Below are 22,747 nucleotides of genomic sequence, written 5' to 3' on the forward strand. Positions count from 1 at the left end.
AGAGAGGAAAAAAAATAAGAGGAGAAAATAATAATGCTACGGCACTGTGCTAAATAAATAATGAAGGCCTCTTAAATTTTCATTTGGTGCTTGGCCGAAAACGAACAGCAAGAAGAAAAAGTGGCAAAGGACAGTGGCAGCATCGTCCCAAAGCAAAGGCAAAAGCAAACAGAAAGGAATGGAATAATGGGAGACAAGTGGCCCAAGGGACACCGAATATTTGAGTACCTTTAGTACCTGTATCTGGGCCAGGAGAGTGTCTGGGATCTGAGACAAAGGAGTCCGAAAAAGAGCGAGAGCAGGCGTGCAGAGAGCCAGCCATCGATTTTATTGAAATTCTTTCTTAAAGTCTACTAATATTTTACGAATTTAAACAATTTATAAAACATTTTTTCCGCCCCTGCAGCTTTTGGGATTTTGCAGCAAATTGTTCATTTAACATTTTGGAAAAGTAATCAGAGAGTAAGTGAATTGAATTGAAAAATGTATAAGAAAATGCTGGAATTGGAAGACGTTTTTTGGTGCTTAATGGGATCTACTCAGATTGGATTCCGTCGAGATTGCTTTTGTGAGCTGAATTTTCAGCTAAAGGGAAGCATTAAAATAAAGTTCTGAAAGGAAAAGAGCCAACAATTATTTGCATTATTTAAATAGCTGCTTTAGTTGTAGTTTTGCATTTAATTAGCTGGATGGGCAGCTAATCAACTAACTGCAGATATATTTAACTCAATTAAGTGACCTTTCTGCCTCTGCAGTCATTCAATTACAGCTACAGATTAATCCTGCACAACTTACGATACTCTGAACCATTCAAAGATACTCTCTAATCAGTGTACTGTGTACATAGATATATTCGTATCAATGGCTGTGGATGCAGAACCACACATGGAGCCGGAATTGCTTCCTGTTGACTAAAGCAAACGCGCAGTCAAAATTACCTTTACCAGCTGCAGTGGAAAACCAAAGGAAAACCAAACTGAAAACCCATTGAATGCGAGCGAAAGGGAAGCAGAAAGAGAGCCAGAGAGCCAGAGCGCCAGCTGGGGGAATCGCTGACAGGAAGCAAGCCAAAATGGCAACAACAAATTACTCGACCCGTAACCACAGTGCAATCAATTGTAGTGGTCCAGAAAGCACAGTCAGACGGTGAGAGAGAGGGAGAGGAAACGCAGAGAAAGAGCAAAGAGAGAGAGGTGCTAAAAAGAGAAAGAGCGGGGAGGAAAGAGAAAGAGTGTGTGGTGTGGTGTGTGCCACAGAGAGACTATGAGGAGAGGACACACAGTGTGCCTCCAAAAAGCACTTTATATGCCGAGGTAATGGCGCCTAATAAACGTCTTCACTTGAGTGCGCTCGGCTCCACCCAGCACAACCAGCGATCGAACGCTTCGACAACCCCCAACCCAACCACCCAACCACCAAAAATCTGCCACCCACAAACAACACCCAAAAACGGTGCAGGAGGCAGGGAGAGAGGGAGAGACAGGGATATATAGAGGAAAGGTCGAGCAAGTAATTATGATTTATGTCGCTTTGGAGAATGTGCAAGGCGTCTAATTGTGTGGGCGTGCTATGGCTACAATTATGTGCTCCCACCCTCCGGCCGCACACCTCTACCTCTATTTAGTAGCTCCCACCATGAGGCAAGCATTCCATTCCATTCCAAGCTGCCCCTGCCCAGCCCTGCCCAGCCCTGTCTGTCTGTCGCCCATTATGTCAAGCCGACCGAAAATAGTGGAAATCCAACACGACTGTCAGATAAAGTAATTACAGGATGCTGGCTCTGGCTCTGGCTCGGGCTGTGGCTCTGGTAAGCGAACACGCCAAGACCTACGAGGGGGGGAGGGGGGTCCAGAGGCGTGCAAAATGTGTCATGATGTAATGCATGCTAATGCCACATTCTCCCTCCCCCCACACACACACACACACACACACCGTGCTGTGCCACTTCTTTGGAGTCTGGTTGGCAATCATTAAAATAATTCAAGCTGACCAGCGGGCCAGCGGCCAGGGCCAAGGGGGATCAGGGCGCACATTGACCTGGCTGAAAAGGATTCCAGGAATGGCATTGTGTGGCCCTGATCTCTGGCATAATGTTAATGAAAGTGAAGGCTTTCAGGGCTGGATGGATATCCACCCACATTCATAGGCCACAAAGGATGGACACACTCCGGCCGAACAATTGAAAAATCAGTAATCAATGCCGCCGCATTGTCAACGTGGCATGTCCTTGGGGAACGCTGGCGGCCAGAGAGAATGGGGGAGGGGGAGATGCTTCGCACTTAATTAGTAGAATGTCCCCGATTTTAAAAGTGGGCGTGTACGCCCAAACAGCTGTAGCGCTTAATTACTTGGCAACGAACGACTCGAGAATGGCTGCGGGCTCTTGTGGGCCATCGAATGATTGTGGAAACGCAGGAGAAACAATTCTGCATGAAAGGAAAATAGGCACGATGCTTAGCCATTGATTGGTGGCTGTGTGAATAAGTGGAGGGATACTTTTTGCAGGAAGGGAAGTGAATGAGAAAAGTGAGAAGTGAGAAGTGAAAAGCAAAAGCAAAAGCGATGTGTCTTAATTATGGAAAAAGGTTATGCAGATGTGATTAGTTAATTACGAGCAAAAGTAATTTTAATCAACTAAAAAGTTACTTTAACTGCCTCAAACTTATTTTAACTACATTTAGTTACCCAAAAAGTACTCCTGTATTAAGACACAGAAAAGTATCTGGCAATTGAAAAGTCATTTAAGCTGCCAAAACGAAACTTTACTCAACATTTTTTTTTAGGTACGAAAATATGCAAAAAAAATAGTATATACTTTTTGCTGCAAAGTATCGTCAGTTATATAATGGAAAATAACTTTTAGAAATGCATACACAAATACTCCATTAGGAGATTAAGTTTTGCTGTATGGGAAGTTCCCTAAGATTTATTTCCAGCTATCGGAAAGTATCTTCAGCTTAATGCTACCTAAAAGAATCTGCAAGTATTTATTGTCAACACATGCTGCGTGCAGGTGCCGTTATCTACCACAAGCAAGCATCTTAAATTAACAAAAAGTATCTGCGACCACGCAAAACTATCTTAAGCTACCGAAAAGCTATCTTAAGCCAGGCAAAACTCTCACATATTACCTACCAAAAAATGTGCTTAAGCACTCAAAAGTGTTTTTAACTTTTTGGAAAATGTTGAGCCACGAAAAAACTATCTTTAACCTTGGAAAAGTATCTACAGCCAGAGTATCTTTAACTACGGAATGGCACCCTTAACTAGCAAAGAGTTTCCCCGCCATGCTCCTGCTCCTGCTGCTTGGAGGAATATCTAGTTACAGCAAAGTTTCTCAGGCCAATGAAATGTATCTGCAGCTACTTAATAACACACTTTAGCACCGAAGCACCGAAGCACCAAAGGAGTAGCCGGCCGAAATAGTAGCCACCGGAAGCACACAGCATGTCCCTAAGTCCTGACATATTTCCAGCCATTAGAACTAAGCGTTTGAGTTGCTGCTGCCTGCCCAGATGATCTGCCACGTTAACTGGATTATGCACATACCAAATGGTTGACGGTTCATCAAGTGGGCCATCAACAAATTACTAGCAGAAACTCGAATAAAAATTTGCCTAGCTGTCGTAAATTCTCGGCTACAAAGGCTAATCGCGCGCAGCTAATCAGGCGCAGCTAATCAGGCGCAGCCATCAAACCATCAAAGGCGCCGTCCGAGTCCCGGAGTAAAAGGCTTGAACTGAATAACATAAAAAAAGGAATAAACTCAATTCAAAGGGAGAAGGAAACTGCGTGCCAGGACACCATTATGCTAAAATATTGCTTGGCGGTACTTAATCAGCACAAAGGCCTTTTTGCAGCTCTGCAGCGCGTCCCCCCATTCAGGGAGGTCGCTCTCCTACTTCATTTTGTGGCACACGCCCTCCGTGGCGGCGGGGGGGCTGTCGATTTAATTGCCCCACAGACACTTCAATGTCAGCATAAATTAAATTTTGATTTCGCTTCTACGGCAACTGGGTGGGCTCCGGTGGAGTCTGGACTCCGGACTCCTCTAATGAAATTGCGCACGCCAAATTGCACAGCCGCCGGAATGGGTGGGCGGGGGCATCTTCTATCCGCCTAGTGGCGCCCACGGGGCAAGCCTCAGCCTCAGCCACAGTTCCAGTTTCAGACCCCCTGCAATGATGATGAGCTCATGATGTGGCGGCGGCCTGAATTGAGTTCGAGGAGGCCTAAGTTAGTCGTTGCTCAGCCATTGTCGCATCAATTAATTTCCGCACGAGCCACGAGCCACGAGACCAGACCGCCTTCTTCCATGCCCACATCTCACTCATCATCAGGAGCCCCATTCTCCTATCACCCATCAGTCCAGCCCCCTTGCCACAACAACAGTGCTTGCAATTGTATGCGGCGTGCCACGTAATGAGCTTAGCGTTCGGCTGATGGCGGAAACCTAAGGTGGCCAGCCAAGTCACTGTCCATTACGGCTGAGTGGAGTGGAGTGGAGTGCTGGCTGGAACGCTGCGGGGCGGACATCTTGTTGCTGTCAGCGCGCGACGTCCAGGATGCCACGGCACGCTGGAAGGGATTTTAAAGTTGGGTGATTAGGCTAAGTCGCGTGGGTGGACTGTAGGTGGGCGAGATCTTTGCGAACAAAAACTGATTAAAAAGCCACGCGGCCTCCGGGCCCTTTGAAAAGTTGTGTGGCACAGCTCCCGGTAGCTGTGTTCAACACTTTGAAACAGGAAGGGAACATAAAAGCCAGCTCTGCATCCCACATCCCCCCAGCAAACTACTCACAATCTTTTCTAATCATGATGCGGTAGGATAAGAGACATTTACTAAGGCAGAGGCGGACAGAAAGTGAAAGCTCTATTCTAAAGAAGATTTTTAAAAGGTTTTCTCCAGGCTACAATTTATTTTAAATTATTTAAACTATTTACTTTCATTCTTGCTTTGTCATTTGCTTTGCATCAAAGTTGCCTCTAATCAATCACTTAATAATTATTTGCTTTTGTGTTTTTATTTAATTATGATTTTTAATTATATCCACTGTTCAGGGCCGCAGCGCTGTTAGCATGCCAGAGTTAACAGTTGGTTGACGGTGTTGCTAACAGCGGACTGTTAGCTGGCTCTCTCTCACTCGCGCTGCTCAGTCACGATCCACTCGGCTCTACAGACTGGCGGCTAGCCTTAAGCTTCGCCGAACATCTAGATTCTAGAACTATTTTCGTTCCACACCGAACTTTCTTCCTACATCCTTCCACAACTATACGCATATGTATATTAGAAGTACCCCCTCCCACGACTATTTATTGGGAGCCAGTGACTTGGGATTAACGACGTCCACGGGAAAAACTCACGGAATCCACCCTCCCTCCCACAATCGTCCACTGATGATTGAAGCTTTGTATATATATATCTCTGTACGTATAGTTACTGCTGGCTGGCTCTATGCTGGTTTATAACAAGAATTTTAACAATTAACAATTACACGTTAAGGATGCCTGCGAATCAACGTGCTTGTATGTGTGTGTGTGTATGTGTGTAATGGGAGTGTCAGAGATCGGGGAATGATCATTTATTTTATCTTCTCCTTCCGCCCCGCATTCATCTCGAATCGGGAGACGAACTTCTTCTTGTCAGCGTTCTGCATTCGCTTGGCAATCTCCTGCTGGTGCTGTTTCCACTTCAGATTGAGATTTTCCACCCGTGCCGGATCCAGCGACTCCTTCTTGAGTTTTACTGATTCCATTTGCAAATCGTCGCCGGGCTTCTTCTCCTGGGGATTCAGCAGGCTCTGCTTGCACATCTGTCTCAAATAGTCGCGGCGATTCAGTTTCGATTTCTTCTGCTCATCCTTGGGGGCCTCGTCCGCTGCGGTGGCCTTCTTCTTGACTTCGGGACCCCGGTAGCTGGGCTGGGGCACCCAAGGCATAGGTTGACGCCCCAGTGGCGACTGGCCATGATCAGAGCTCGTCTTCTGTTCGCCAGGCTTCTGCTCGTTGCCCTCTTTGTTGCTCTTTTCCTTCAACATTCGCTTCAGGGCATCGCGGCGGTTCAGCTTGTAGACGTTTTCCAATTGTTGCGGCTGGCTATCGGAGGCACAGCCATTTTCGGACTTGAGCGCCACCACGATGGCTGACCCTTCTTTTGCTGTGACGGTCTGCTTCTCCTTCTCCTTCTGCTGCAGTACGGCACTGGGCTGAAGATCCTTTTGGGCACTGGGTTTGCTTCGGCGCAGAGTCCCCACAGACAAGTGCCGCTGCGCACCTGAAGCTTTAAAAAACCCATCGACATAATGGCCAGATCTCGCCGCAGTTGCATGGAAATACTCACCGCGCGTCAAGGAACGTGTCACCATCCACATACTATTTATGCGACGAAACATTCTGCCTTGAACTTTTGCGAATTAAAATTACTACAATGTCGAGTCTTTTAATTCGAGTGTAAAATGAAATGCTTTAAGTCTAGCACTAAAGTTGGATCTTCCATTTGGAACGAATCAGACAGAGCCTGCTCGATACTTCGAAACTACTCAAAACAGGGATGATTTTCCATGGGTTCCACACGAATATCATCCCTGTTTTGGAGGCTTAAAAATGTATTTCGCCAGAGTACTATATTTTGTATAGCTCATTTCCACAGACTGCCATTTCTGGGATGGTCCGTAAGATTTGGAATATCGAATATAAATCGACAATTGGAATACAAAATAATCGCTTGACCAACACTACGTTCCCCTGTCATCTATCAGAAGGAAGTCGGAAAGAAAACTAAGCCAGAAAAACACTTGACAAAGCAGCAGAAACAAGCGACAAAAATGTCTCATAAAAAAACGGAAAAACCCAAGAGAAAAATTGCCAAGGAGTAAGTAGAAAATTGTGGAGGATGATCCGGTATAATCTATGCTTATCTACGCTTATCTGCATTAGGAATCATTTCATCTCTACGGCGGTGTACCGAGTCAGTTTGCCCGATCCCGACGAGGGCCTTAAGTTTCTGCCTTGCGGCAAAGCCCTCGAAGAGTACGCCAATGAAATTGTCACCTTCCCGGAGGTGGAGGCCCAGTACGAGCACCACTTCGAGGGGCTGGAGGATATCCTGGATGTGGATCTGATCACTCGCAAGTTCGGCAGACGGCGCTTGAAGAAGAAGCAACTGAATCCCGAGGAGGCCGATCTGCTGGCGGACATCGGGGCCACGCCCAGCCGCGACAGGGAGTGTGCCCAAATGTTCGCCAAGGAACGAGACCCGGTGCCACGCCCACGCGCGCCCCTAAAAACTCGACCAGCGGAGGGGCAGGAGTCCAAGGAACTGGAGGCTCTCAGCCAGGAGGAGCAGACACGGCTGATCAACCAGACCTTTGAGGACGTTCAGGTGGCGCCCAAACCAAAGAAAAATGTCCATCTGGTGGCGGAGTTTGACCTGCTCCCAGACGAGGAGCAGACCGGAAATACTTTTGTGGATATTCACTTCGATGTGGCCCCAAGGGCGGTTTCCACGCAGACAGTTCTGCGTGATTGTGGCGCCTCCATAGTGAACTTTGTGGCCGACCCAAGTCGAGCTCTGAGTCCCTTCGGAGGTTCGCGTACCTTTGTCTCGGATCAGCGCTTCACGGTGGACCACACCGCGGAGAGCAATGAGCGCGGGGAGCTACTGGCGGTGACCAGATTCACGGATGCCTACTACTACGTGCCCCTGGAGCGGACCATCAAGCTGAAGCGGCAGCGTCCAAGCTCCAAGGATCAGGCTGACAACTTCGAGCTGGTAAGTGGAGCCAAAAGAGGGAATTTAAATTATTTTTAATGAGTCATTAAACGCCCATAGCTGGTCAGGGAGCAGCAGCCGGGTGGGAACTGGTAGCTCAACGCCCGAAACTATTTCGCAACACTCGATCCCGTTTATTGATTGATTTGAATTAAAACCCACATTCGCCTCAATTAATTTTTATTTGTAAAAGGAAACGCTCTAAAAATAGCCCAAAAAGGCAACAGAAACAAACAGAAAAGAAAATCGACCTCGAAGCAATGCACTTCAATAGGAAATCATTGAAAATAAATCAATTATCGCTAAAGAAAGTCGGTTCTTGTATACACTTTTAAGACCAATCAATAATAAAATATTAATATTATTAAAATTAACTTTAACTCATTGGAAAATATTATTTAAATTAAATATGTGGAGCTTTAGCTTCAGGGTCTTCGGCTGTGTGGTTTTCTAGGCCTACAAAAATTGTTTAGATTAACTCATAATATTTCCATATATACCCAGATAAAAGTCTTTATTACAAGTCTTATTTGATAAATAATATTCCTCTAAATCCATTCGATAAAGCGATCGAAATCATCTATCTACTTTAGTATGAACCTGTTTGGATCCCCTCAAATGTCTGTCCAAATCTCTCAAAAAATGAAAGTGTACCCCAAGTCGTTTGCTCTACTGAAATGCAAGTCCCAATTTAAAAGTTAAGCTTAAATGCCAATGTTTGCTTATGGTTTGGATTCTGTTCCGATGCCGGACAGCCGCTGCCAGGCAACAGGCTCTCAACCTGCTACAGACCATCATGCCACGCCATGCCACGCCACTCCACGCCATGCGCCAACATGTGGGTTGATGAAGCGGCAGCAGCAGGCAACTTCCTGGCAGCCAGTCCTGGCCAAAAGCCACCATGACGATTTCAAAGTATTTCAATAGCCCCATCATATATATATATATATACATATGTATATGTGTGTGTATAGTATATGTGCTCCATATATTTGGAAGCATATTTATCGGTGTGTCTCCGTCTCTGTGTCTGTGGATGTGGATGTCTGTTTGTGGGAAATATAAAAATCTAAGCGAGAAATAGACAATTTTTATGACGTTTCCTCTGAGCCACCATTTTATTTTACTTTTTGTATTTCCCACTCACAGTCTCTGGACGGGATGGGGATGGCAGTGCCACTGCGGAATCCTATTTCATTTCGCCCAGACTCTTGGAATTTGTTGTGGCAGCGATTTGGCAGGCAACACAGTCCACCCTGTTGACCTCTCTCTCTCGCTCTCCCTCTGTTCTTTCTGTATGATGTCGCATGCAGCAGCTGTCGCTTTGGGGAATGCAATGCTAACCTGCCACATATTTGTTGGCCAGCACACATACACGTACATGGGATGGCTCTGGTTCGGGTTCGGGTTCTGGATGCACGATGGCTTAAATAGATTAGCCCATGCATTTCCTGCGGTTGGTTCTGTGTCATCTGCCACATCCCTATACCGAATCCTATGCCGGAAAAGTAAAAAAAAAAAAGCTGTTGCATAGCGGGCAATTTAGCTGAAGAGATGCTTAAGTGGCGGGCTGTAAGAATTTTATAGCGAATATCCAGACGAAAGAGTACAAACAGCGTTCAAGATTCAGTTCCTCAAATCGACACAAAGAAATTACCTTTTCAATATAGAACCACTTTTTTTTTATTCATCTCTTCCCATTCCACTCAACCGATTACTTTTATATGTAGCACCCCTTTCTAGCTTTTCATTTGTATTGGTTACCAAAAGAGTTCATTTTGGGACAAAAGGCGATGGCTTTCAAATCAGCCAGAAACTAATGTGCCTCTGCCCAGATCAAAGGCAAACAAATTCAAGTGCATTGAGTCCGCAACAAATCAAAATGAGATAGAGAGACAAAGAGAGAGAGACGAAGAGAAACGAACCCATCTTTCAGCAATCTCACTACGCCATACATCAAAGCAATCAAATGGACCCAAGTGTATCTATCAAGGCGGGCGATAAGTAACGGAACAAAAAAAAAAAAAAACAAGAAAAAAGAAAAAAGAAAGAAAAAAGAAAGAAATTCAAATCTCACTCAAAATGGGGCAGAGAATGGCAAGAGAACGGAGCAAGCGGATGCATGCTGGAGTGGAGGGGGGGGGAGGGTGGAGAGAGATGAGAGGTAGGTAAGTAAGTAAAGGAAACGGAACGATTTCATTTATAAATTGAGCTTCTCTTTTTTTGGCAGCATCTAAGTTACGAGAGGTTGCGACTGGCTGGCTACAAATTATCGCTCTGGCACCTAGCCATTGCCCCTCCATCGCCCCACCATTGCCTGTTCCTGTTCCTGTTCCCTACCACATCCCTTGGCTTGGCTAACTCTGAACTCTTCTTCGGTATCCTGGCTGTGTGTCTGTGTGTGTGTGTGTTTACTGGCCTCAAAGAACTGACCAAGCAATTTGCCGGGCCCTAAAGGCCAACCAACACCTCATCACTCACTAAGGCTAAGGGTGCCCAAAGAGCTATCGAAAGAGCTGATGGGGGCGGAGGCGGAGGCAGAGCAGCAAAGTCTTTGGGCCTGAGTGGACTCTTGCCTTAATTAAACAGATTTGTTTGTCGGCACTCTGTTTTGGTTCAGTGTTCAGTGTTTGCCCTGTTAAACAAAGAGCCCCCCATCAGGAATTATGGCCACACAAAAAGGTCAAATTGGTTCTTACTTTTCAATACTTATTGCTTCTAAGCTTACGCAAAACATAACATAAATTTCAACGAGTTGTCTCTCTCTCTCTCTCTGTCCTTTGCAGGAGAGGCTAATCTCTCATTTGCAATAAAAATCACAAGCGAAACGTTGTAGTGCGGAGGTTCATGCTATTTTATAGTAGCTACACAGCAAAATAAAATTAAAATCAAGTCGAAATTGTTGTAAGTCAAATATAATAATTGTTGCAAGATAAATATTTAAAATTTGCCCCCAACGAAATGTAGCATTCATTTTCTGGCACTACTTTATTCACAAATAATAGCTATGCAATTTTTGTCAGTGTAGCCTAGCTTTTGCAGCTCATCCCCTCCCTCATGCCGGTAATCTTCTTTTCCCAATAAAACCCAGTTGCGATCCATTAAAATACAATGTCAACGTCTCTCTCTCTCCACTCTCACTCTCCACTCTCACTGGCACTTCACTGGCTGGGCTGGCTGGCTGGCTGGCTCTCTGCTTCGGAGTTTATTGCTGAAGTGGAGCGAGCGTAAGCTGTGAGAGAGACATACGAGATGAGGAGTACCTGCAGAGCCGTCGCTTAGCCCCGTTTACATATAGTTATGGCCAAAAATAAGCCAAAATCCCCAAGAATAAATCCTTGGCTGAAGTTTGCCAAGCCATAGGTCAAGTGTAAAGTTAAACAAAAACGCTTAGCGCGCACACAAAGCCAGGCACAATGCTGGTGCAGGGTGAGAGGGGCTGAGACAGTGAAGGAGAGTGTAGAAGAGCGGATTTATGCTGCGACATTGCCTTTTGTTGGCGTTGGCAACGCTGTGCGCCCGTCTGCGGAAGGCAGCAAGGAAGCATAGGAAACGCACGGAATATTCACATTACACTGCAAGATGAAAAAATGAGACACGACACTGGAGAGGAGAGGAGAGGATAGAACAGCAGCAGCAAGAAGATGTAAAGGGAGACAAAGACGAAGACGAAGATGAGGATGAGGAGAGAGTGCCTCAAGTGCCAGCAATGGCCAAAAACGATGTCAAGTCAGAAAAGGAGAAGAGAAGAAAAGAAAGAAACTAATTTCATAAGATGGTGTCAACTGCAACTTTTCCTACTCATAGGCAGCTTCTCCTCGCTCTCTCTCTCTCTCTCGTTCGCTATACCTCTTGACCAGGCCTTCAGCTGTCTCCCTCTTGACCAGAGACCCTTCTCTTCCCCCTTGGCAGTGTGTCTCCGTCTGTCTCTCTCACTCGAGTGCTCTCTGAACTGCATTAAACGGCGAAGGAGGAGCTGGATGATGGCCACTGCTGAGTGCTAAATGCAGTGGCAGATTAGCCCAAAAAAACATTAAACTGTGGCATGCCACACCATGTGCAGTCGCCCTAATGAGCCTCTTGGGGCCCAAACGAAAACTCATAATCAGCACAAAAATGCACTCGAACGAGCCGCCCCTCCCCCATGGCAACCGTTCATCCCATCGTTCATATTTGCCAAGGATTTTATGTTTATTATTTTTGAAAATATACTCCATCCCACCACAGAGGGCTCGTTATCGATTGAGGCAGAAATCTTTGTTTTTGACAGAAATCATTAAATGCGAACGAGTTTTCCGAGAAGGCCAAAGTACTGGGGATTTATTTTAAGTATTTTGAGGCATTTAACTTTCGGTAATGGCAGAGAGTGTGGAAGGAAAGAATTTACTTTGACAGAGAAGTTTAAAATCGTCTGATTTTAATTACAATTCGGTTCTGGTCTGGTCAAATAGGGGAAATTGAATCAATTACGGGCCAAAGAAGTGCAAATAAATGCCGTGTGCTCTCGCACAATATTGAAATTTATTCCATTGTTGCCAGACAACCCCTATTTACCCCACACACACACAGAGGCATACACACACACTCAAACAGAGACAAAACAGTTAATTAAATCGACAAAAATGCCTTAATCAAAAGTTCTGGGCCATTTTGTGTTACCACAAAGTCAGCAAAAAGAATTTGATTCAATAAACGATGTGGCCCACTCGATTAGGGATACAGCTAGCGTAAAGACTGATGATGAAGAATACTCTCACATTTATTCACACGGAGAAGTTCCAAGCCATTTGGCACAATGGCGACGACTTCCATTATTCATGTACCGGTTGCTATTCAAATGCCCTGGGCTGTGTGGCGAGGGTGAGGAGGTTATTTATTTATTGGTGAGTGGATGGATGGATGGATGGACGGAACGGCATGTAAACCACAAATTAATTGGCTTGGTTAGACACCGCAACGGACCAGAAAGTTGCATAAAACTTTGCCGCCTCGATTGATTGATGTGGCCAGGTACTTTCCAGGTAATCAATGGCCAGGCAAGGATTCGCCTCGAGACTAAGGATAAAGGACCTTCAGACTCCGGACTCCAGACTCCGACTCCGGCGTAACTTGAGCAACGAATTCGAAACGTCGCTGGATATTTATTTTTCCTTAAAGATTTTATTCATTTCATTTTGCCAGCGTATGCAAAAATAATACAAGAAAAGATGTATTGAAATGTGATTACCCCCATTGGGGGTGGGGTGGCAGCACAGCACAGAAAAACATTGAGAAAATATTTTTCTATCTGCTTCAGAGATTTATTCCGGGTAATAATTTATAGATTTATCCAAGAACTTTTCTAGTTTCCACTTTTATTAATTATCGAATATAACCATTTTTACTCTTTACTTTGCTCTTTTCTGTGAACAACTTTCTGCCCCAACTTTATGTGCAGCTCCTCCTCTTGCGCTCTTTGAGAGAGCGAATAAATTATAGGGAAAACTCGTAGCGCAAATCATGAGCTGCATAAACTTAACTTTCCAATCATGAATCATTAAACCATCGCAGCAACAACGAATGCTACGTTTTTTTTTTTTTTATTTTTTTTTTTTTTTTGTATGCTTTGCCCAAACATTTTGTATCAAACAAATTAAAACTTTTAGCCAAAACTATTTAGATACAAATGCAAACAGATGGCCAGCCACTCGGCAGGAATTTTCTATGGCTAAAACGGAGCATGATATTGGTCGACTGGAGGAAGGTAAGGTGCAGGCAGCAGAAGTCCAGCACAAACTTTGAAAACACGTACTAAATGTTTTTTTTTCTTAGGCCATAACTCAAATTGCTTGAAAAGTCTCAAAGTGTATGTATTTTTCAATTTGTAGCTAGAAATGAAATATTTCTGCCTTGAGTCGTTGGAGCTTGTGCAAAGATGTGGCTTTAGGGATAAGTTATGGGTGGTAGGCCCTGTAGGGTAAGGTTTTTTTTGTATTATATATAAAAATTATATGCTTGACAAAGTAAATTATAGTATAACATATTTGTGTGGCATTCTAAAACACTTAAATGATGCATTTAAATTGGAAATTTAAAGTCAGGGAAGTTAAAGATATTATGAAGGTAGAATCTGTAAGCCAATTATGGATTGCTATGAAGAACTACCACGGAATCCAATGGAAACTACGCAATAAAATGTTTTTCTTTGTTTTATTTTTATATACTGTTATCTTTTGCTAGCTCTCCTCAGACTATTAATGGGTTAAGTCTTGAAAATATATATCAGTACGTTCAATATGTGACTTCACGCTCGCACTCTTGCTGTTCACTATCCTACGGTATTTGTACCCTAAGCATCCTTCAAATATCACAATGGCTTCTGCTCCTATGATTCCCCAGCAGCCTTATCGTGAAACACCAACACGAGCGTTGCAGTGCAGCAGCGGCCTCATTTAGCCAGTGCTTACAGAACGCAATAAATGAGAGGAGAGAGTGCTTGAATATAATTCAAGTGCAAGCGAGACAGAACCACACACACACACACGCTCTCTACTCATAAGACGACAACAATTAGCGAAGGAGCGTGACACAGAAGGAACCGCAAAATTGTGCAGCTGATAAGAGTGTTCCCCGCCCACGCACAAGTGTCGTCTGCAGTGAAGGCAAGATAGAGCGAGCTTATTAAAGCGCTCTCTCTCTCTCTGTCTCTCCCTCTCTTCGTCACTACTCATCAAAGCAATGTGATGCGTCGGGTCGTGAGTGAGTAAACGGAGGGAGCGGAAAGTGAGAGCGAGGATTAGCGGAATGTTCGCATCCCCAGCAAACAATTTGTGTGGGACAAATTGGACAGCAGTCGCCCGGCACATGCAATGCCATCTAATCAGATGTTATACCTTCGGTGCTGTGTGGCCCCATGGAACCCTTTTGGAGAGGTTTAAAAAAAAAGACGAGAAAAAACTACGGCAATTCCGAACAAAATGTGTTAATAAAAGCACAAAGATTTCCATGGCAAGCGAAAGGGCAACGAAGGGTATGAAGTTGAAAAAAGGAAACGGAAACGAGAGCTGAGCAGAGCAGAGCAGAGAGGCAAACAACGACTTAGAAAATTGAAATGAATAGCGATGAGGCGTGGCATGGATGGTGAGGCCCCAAACGAGTGGCTTAAAGTTCATTTACAAACAGAATCCGGCCCAGACGGACTTAGACAAGTGGAGGAGAGAGTGCGTCCCGTGGTCGTGTCCATGTCCATGCCCCAGACAGTCTGCCTGCCCCCCAAAGTGTATGTAGTATGCCATGGATTTTTCATACTCTCATTGTACCCAAATTATCCGACTCTCTCTTCTGTCTGACCTTTATGTCTTTCTCTCACTCTGTCTGTCTGTCTGTCTCTGTCGCTATCGCTGCCCCTGTGTCTCTCTGTCTGTCCCTGTCCCTGTCTCTGTCTGTTCTTTGCCCCTTTCTCTGTTTGTTTATTGTCTGTCTCTGTCTATTTATTTGTTTTCTCGTATTTGCTTGCATTTTACATCATTTTTTTGTGGGGTTTCTGGTCAATCTTTAAGCAAATTTATGTTGCAGCATGCAGCAGACAGCCGCAGGCAGCCGAATGTCCTTGCGCCACAAAAAACAGAAATGCAGCAAGAAGTAGTAGTAGGAGAGCTACAATGTCTGTTTGACTGACACACATGGAACGCTGGGCAGGACAGGGCAGGGCAGGCGGAGTGGCAGGCAGGGTGCTGGGTGCAGGGTGTTGCATCCTAGCCCTGGGACTGATGGGCAGCAGAGTGATGGGGGGGTGGGAATCCTTGCAAACATTGCACTTTTGGGTTAAGCAAAAGCAAACGCAAGCAAAATTCTTTTTTGGCTAACCACAAAAGTCTTCTTCTTCGCACACACACACACACTCTAGTCTTTAGCCGTAAATAGAGGGAAAGAGAGAGCACATACGCAGACAGCCAAAAGCAATTCCATTTTTACAATATACACTTTCAGAGGGTACAGGTACTGTGATGTAAACTTTAACCCCAAGAAACAGGAAGCATTGCCAAGCTTGGAAGGGATTTAAATATTCAATTAGCAGCATATTATGAACTTAGCTATTTGATAGTCACTAGCCATATTCTGCTGCACCCAATACAGTGAAATTCCCTATTACAGAGAGTACACAAGCCCATGTAGCTCCCATAGGTCCCACATTATGAGACGTCATTATGTGCAGTGAATGAGAAAACTCACTTGTTTCTGCAATTATTTCAAAAAAATTAAATTTAATTTATATATTTAAATTATTTATAATTATTTATTTTACTATTATTATTCATCTATTTATTTATTTATTATTTAAATTATATTTAGCGAATTTGCATGGAAATATTATTGCTATGGGCAAGAATATTCCAACAACCACTCCTAAAACGTTTTAGATTTCAGTTCTGTATGATAAATATGATTGAAAGTGGCATGTACAATATGTATACCGCCAGTGCATCTGCCATTGAAACTAAAAATCTGTTAGGGTATCGTAAGCTCTGGTACCCGCAGACACTACTACACTACTAGTCTTCCCCCCCATCTTGTTTGCCTTAAAATGTACGAAAAACGATGACAAGATGATGAGGAGAGTGAGAGGAAGAGCAGGCAGTGAGAGAGGGCAAAAGCAAAGCGCCTGCAGGCGGAAGGGTATAAAAAAGTGTAAGGCGGATATAGGAGAGAAGAGTGAGGCAAGAGCAGTGTAGGAGCAGCAGGGGCACGACTATAACGGTTTTCAGTTGTACGCGTATTACATTTATTTTTATTTATATTAAGCGCAGAGCAGGAGCTAAAAATAAATAGAAAAAGTAACAGTAAAAAGAAGCAACGGTGGTAGAGCGGGGGGTGGTACAGGCGAAGGCGAAGGAAAAGGCTCAGGCGGCAGCTGCATTTGTTTGCATGTGTATTGGTGTATGTGCATTGCTCTTTATATCCTTAGAAGGAGACAGTAATATGATATTGTAACTGCAATGTAGAGATAGAGAGAGAGAGAGAGAGAGAGGGAGAAAAGTTGCTCATAAAGGACATCCTCTAGGAGCGGAGCCAACAGAGTTGTTGATTCTTAATCAGCATAACGAGATGACTCCACATAGAGATGCTATCATCTGGTTTTAGCATACTCGTAAGCATCCCATTCCATGCCATCCCCATCCCCATCCCATTCCCGAGATAAACACTTTGGCTCGGTATTCAGTCTACAAATTGAAAGAAATGTCATGGATAAAGGCGAATAAAAGGAAATTATGTGGTTTATGATGTTTTTTTGTTTTTCTTTTGTTTGTTTGTTTGTATATGTGGAATACATTATCGAATGAATGGAATAAAATGGTTTTCGGTTTTGATTGCATTCTCCTTTATTATTGAAAGACTGTTTAGGCCAGATGGGGTCAGTCTTTGTGCCAGCAAAATAGTTTTTAGTTGTTCATGGATCCATAGGATGCATAAATGAATATGTGCTTGGAATGTGCTTGGAAGTAAACAAACAGAATTTAAGAAATTTCTGCCTGCTCCAGACATTTTTTTATTTATCTACCAAAAGATACAAATAAATGACATTTTATAGAAATCAAAAGTTGAGCGAAATCTACGCACAGGCAACTGTCGTTTAAGACCACAACCCAAGCCACTCATTTATACGGTTGCATGGATTTGTCTCCTTCTTTTCCCATTTACACGAGAATTTTCCACAAATAATGAAAGTTCCTAACAAAGTCTGCCACACAATATTTCCATTTGAATAAAATGTACCTTTAGATTGCCAGCTATTTATGGCCCAACCAACAAACAATTATATTTCAATATACGTTCTCATGCATAAAATTCGTACATGAAATTGCTAACCAAAAATATTCCAATAAAAGTTCAAACAAAAATTGAAAATAAAATAGAGAAATACAAAAAATTAAACTCGAATATAATCTTTACGATAAATGCCATTCACTTGCCCTTAGACCTCTGTCATTCCTGGTTTGCTATCTTGTAATCCAAACTATTATCCATCCTACTCAAGCCGCACACCCCCATTCACATTCCCCCTTGCCACCCACCTCAACTCTCTAACCAATCCAGAATATGACTTTGTTTCGCACACTAAAACCCCAGATAAATATCAAATCAACAACAACACTCTGCCCCAACCAAAATGCCTACCCCTGCTCATCCACCTCCTCCTGTACCCACACACTTGGACATAATTTTTCTAACCTTTACTGCAAAAGAGTATTTCCGTTTGCAGCACAGCATTCCCCCCCACACCCCACACAGACACCCACGCAAGCAAATAGTTTTGGCTTTTTCATATGTGGCACGGGCTACATATGTTTTCATTCCTTATTTTCCTGGGCTTTTCGTGTTTCCCTTTTTGCTCTATTTTTTGTCTGCAATTTATTTTATTGCCGCAATGCAAAATGCTCATGTGTGTTTATGTTTGTGTCTGTATTTCCTTTGCTGTTTTTGCATCTGTGTGTGTGTGTATGTGCAACATTTGTATTTAGCCTGTTTAGCAATGTGCCTTCTGGCTCTGTCTCTGGCCAAGGTGTATGACACAGAAGGTGTGGCTATTCCAGCTAGTGACCTTTCTTCCCCATAGAAAGTTCTTTCTCGAAGAATTTGCAAGCAAATTTATGCACAAGCGAAAGGAGTAACGGACAGCGGGACAGCTCTGCTGCCTTACCCGCTCTTGAACATATCTTGACTGTGGCATGTTTGTTGGTGCCCCCATGGATGTTGCCTCCACAGAGACGACCCACGCACACAGCAACAAAATGCTGACACAAATGATGTGCTGTCTGTGCCTGGCCGGGCGCAATTAATGCGGCATCTGCTGCTGTTGCTGCTGTCCTGGCCTCTCTTTGCCACTGCCACTGCCTCTTGTGCTGCTGCACTCACACCTGAATCTGTGGAGGCATTGAGGCAAGCCACATAACAACAACAAACGGCAGTTGCAAAAAAAAAAAAAAAATGCAAATTATTATTATTCTTTTGCTGTTTTCACATCCGCTACGCGCGGGCATATTGTGTTTTATGTGGAGCAAGCAAGGAGAAAGCATTTCCCGACACAAAAATAGCTCATACATATAGAGTCGTACGTTTTCTTGTACGGAATCAGCAGACGGGCTTATCCGCTGGTTTAAGCCCTAAGGGGTACGTACTAGTATGTAGATCTATAGGCAGCCAAGATACTCTTAAATATTACTTATCATAAATGCATGTACATAAATCATAAGCCATTTGGTATATCTACATATGTATAAGTAAACTACCGATCTCTCATTTGTATGTTAGAGATTGTTATATTCAATTTACAACTATCAGAATGGTAACCATTGAATATTAAGAGTCTCTTACACTTCCATTCCATTCCATTTCCTGCCTCGAAGAGAAGCTTATCCGCGTACAGGGCACTCTCTAGTCCAAGTCCACAGCTATATATTTTCCTTTAATATTTTTTCTGTTTTGTTTTATTTTCTGCTTATGCACTGCAGCTGATGTGAGACTTTTTAATACTTGCACAACTAATTTCGTAGTTGGGTCGGTAGTTGGTGGCGCTGGCGCTGGCGCACGGCTGCTGCTGCCAAAAACTTTTGCGGTTGAATGACTTTTGTGGCATGTTAAGTACACGCACACACACAGACACAGACACACATACGCACGTGTTCCGGTTTTGGGCCTTTTGTTTCTCTTAGCTGAATATTTATGTTACGGTTACAAGGTCCCTCACCCTACCCCTCCCCAACCAAGACATTAAGGCCACTCACACTCAATCCCTGTGCGTCTTTGCAACAGTTCCGCTTTCTTCAAGTCAAAGCCAAAGCCCATCCGCATACACAAAAAGCGTAAGGCGGCGGGGCGGGGAGGAAGATGGCGAAATCGATGGCGGAAATGTGGCATTTTGGGCCTGAAAGGTTTTTCTTCGTTTGGTTAAAAGCTTTTGCTCCCCACCCCAAAAAACGTATCCCGTAAGTCAAACAAATCGTTTGCTAATTGGCTGTCATGTATTTTGGGGTGCACCCCCCACACCCCACTCACCATGTATCTCTCTTTGTCGCTCCATGTCGCTCGTATGCTGCCATGGATGATGATGATGACTGTCGAACAATTTAAACAACTGTATGACTATGGCCGAAGGGGTCGAACGGAGTGTGGAGACAACCAGTCAGTCAACCAGCCAGTCCGTGATAGCGGTAGAGAGAGAGGCAAAGCGAAGCACTAGAGATGGACATGAAGCAACACACGAGTTTCAAGCGAAAGCAAAAGTTAATGAACAGTAAGTCTACACATACATATGTACATGTTTGTATATGTAAATGAAGCTGTTGCATCCACTCAATGAACCCATCAAAATATATACCCTCCAGATATCGGATGGAGCATTCCAATTGAGTAACCACGCCGCTCCGTGCCACCGTGCACGTCCATCACTAACTCTCATGCAGACTGTTGCCAAGTGGAAGTTGCTTTGATTTCTCGCTGGCTTTTGATTCAATGAAAATATTTTCCATCGATTGAGGGATTGATTCTTCAGTGTTGCGTGCAAAGCAAGGGAATATATCTATATATGTATAATTGGCTGGATGGGAGCGTACATAAACCGCACTCTCTCCACACACACACAGTTAAGAAGCTTACATTTGCCCTCATCCTCGGCTGCTCTCTCATTCATTCTCGCCCTTCCCACTGACCGACAAAATGAATGCAATTTTAATGCAAAATCACAGTTTTTTTCTGTGAATATTTTCTACCCTCGCCATAGTCAGTGTGTGTGTGTGTGTGTGTGTGTGTGTCCTCTACTCTTCCGAAACCAAAATCAAGCTCATCAAAAGGGAAATTGCAATAAAACTTCTTTTAAAACAATTTTCCCTAAAATAACACGAAACGCCAAAGCGAAAGAACCACCAGCTAAAAAAAAAAAAAAAAAACCCACACAGTTCTGGGGATAAAAAATTATGAAAAATAAAGGAAATAAAAATCTCTGCTCCGTCCGGAAGGGGAAGAGTGTGAACAAAAAATTGCTTTACAGAGTGTAAAATTAACAAGCGAAAGCTGAAAAAAATTCAGCTAGAAATTGCAATTTAATTAATGAAATGCATCGCAGACGGGCCAAAATATGCATGGGCGGGGATTCGAGTGCATGAAGAAGGGGGGGTAAAGCAAATGCAAAATTGCCGCAAAATTGGTAGAGTTTTTTAGGCAAAAAAAAAAACACGAAAAATAAAAATGAAGAGAAATAAGTGAAAATTGCAATGCAGCCACGCGCGCCACCACCAATGGAAGAAAATTACTGCAAAACCAAATTAACCAAATTAGCAAGCTGTAAATTCAGTGTTCAGTTCCCCCTTCTGTACCACAGCCCTGGCCAGAGCAGAGTCGTGCCCAGCCCAGCCCAGCCCTGGCCAACAGCTGGAGTCTAAAGCAAATTAATAAAGTTTCACATTATTAGCGCAGTTTTTGCCGGGCTTCGTCGTCTTCTTCTTGTCCTTCGAATGAGGCTGCCTGCTGCTGCTGTTGCTGCTACTGCTGCTTCGGCATTCGCCAGTTGTGTCTGACTCACCCCATTCGGGGTGCTCTGCCCTTTTCTTTCCTTTAGTTTCTTTCTGGGAAAATTTAATTTTTCTTGTAGTTTTAAGCAGCCAAAAGTTTACACTGTATACCCTGGCATACCCCTGGGATAAGGTATATAATGGATTGAATTACACGCAAGCACGAGACTTCCACGCCGAGAATATGACATAAGCATAGACTTTCAGATGGATTCGAGCTGAGATGAGCAAGTTCTTCTTTCTGTGCCGATCAAGGGTCTGCATGATAACTAAATGACCAAGCATAGAACTTGTCTCAAGCTTAGCAGTGAAGATTTATAGAAGCAGCCCTGGCTCACAGAGACTAGAAATGTTAGAGGAAAGGAAACAGCACCAATGTAATAGAGAAGGTGTCGAAAAACTATGCATAAAACTATGTAGATGTAGTATGTCAATTATATGTACTGATAGTCACATCCGTTGAATTGTTCACCTCCATTCTGGTTATTCTTCTCTCAAATGTAGGAGGCTGTCATATTTATATATTTCTTTTCTTTTACTTTTTTCTTTCATATTTAATTGAAAATAAATTTAAAAATTTATCCGTTATCATTTCTTGGTCTGGGCTCTTTTTTTAGTGTATATAATATATATATATATATAATATAAGCATATAAACTATTAAAGAGCAAACAAAAAAAATAAAAAAATAAAATTATTTCATTAATATTTTTAATTTTCATTTAGAATGCACATATGATGGAAAATTATTCATTTAATATTTAGTTATTCTTGAAGTTTATGGAAATAATATTGTTATTTTTGTGTTAATATATACTAATACTAGATAAATTAAAAAAAAGTTCAAAACATTCTCTTTGTTTTTAATAGTTTTTTTTTAAGTAATATCAATGCACTTATACTTCATTCTCTGAGGTAAATCTAACTAGCAGGTAACCCTTAAGTCCGAAGATCGCCACAGGAGCAGTCACATTGTGCGTGTTTCTGGGCTTTTTCCTTAAGTAAGTTGCCCAAATGGAGCACTCTCTCCGTCTCTTTCTCTCTCTCTGTCCCTCTGTGTCTCTTTCTCTCTCTCCCTGTCTCCCTGTCTCTGAGTGTGTGTGTTCATTCAAATTATAAGCACAACTTTGGCCCGGCAACTTTTTTGGGGCGACTGGAGCGAGTTTCGCTTTAATTTATCGCCCTGCTTCTTTTGTAGTTGAATAATTTTTCAACATACATATATACATATATAGAAGGAAATGTATATGTATATCTAAACTTATATGCGTTTGTCAACCCTTGGAAGGAAGGAAGGAACTGCCAAAGGTCAGCGCCAAAAAATGGGGGGGAAAATGAACAACACAACGCCATCCTGGTCACAGGAGCTGCACACCACGAAACACTTTGGAATGTGTGTGCCCTCCCATCCAGAACCGCAGCCAGACAGGATG

General features: G+C 43.3%; 2 protein-coding genes across 3 annotated transcripts in view; both read right to left on the reverse strand.

Moving 5' to 3' along the window:
• LOC111077200 overlaps positions 1–22,747 on the reverse strand; it is a 55,554-nt gene that overhangs the window by 25,892 nt on the left and 6,915 nt on the right. The gene's annotated exons all lie outside the window — the stretch shown is intronic.
• On the reverse strand, positions 5,422–6,509 carry LOC111077230. Of its 2 annotated transcripts, none has more exons than XM_022371433.2 (2): positions 6,340–6,509; positions 5,422–6,273 (listed from the first exon to the last, which is right to left on the reverse strand). In XM_022371433.2, the coding sequence occupies exons 1-2, from the start codon at positions 6,389–6,391 to the stop codon at positions 5,582–5,584; spliced, it is 744 nt and encodes a 247-aa protein (XP_022227125.2). In that variant the 5' UTR covers positions 6,392–6,509; the 3' UTR covers positions 5,422–5,581. The 2 variants fall into 2 exon arrangements, with proteins under 2 accessions (XP_022227125.2, XP_022227117.2); XM_022371425.2 differs by having other exon boundaries at positions 5,422–6,279; positions 6,340–6,508.

The sequence above is a fragment of the Drosophila obscura genome, unplaced genomic scaffold (genome assembly GCF_018151105.1).
Source record: "Drosophila obscura isolate BZ-5 IFL unplaced genomic scaffold, ASM1815110v1 contig_200, whole genome shotgun sequence".
Lineage (NCBI taxonomy): Eukaryota > Metazoa > Arthropoda > Insecta > Diptera > Drosophilidae > Drosophila > Drosophila obscura.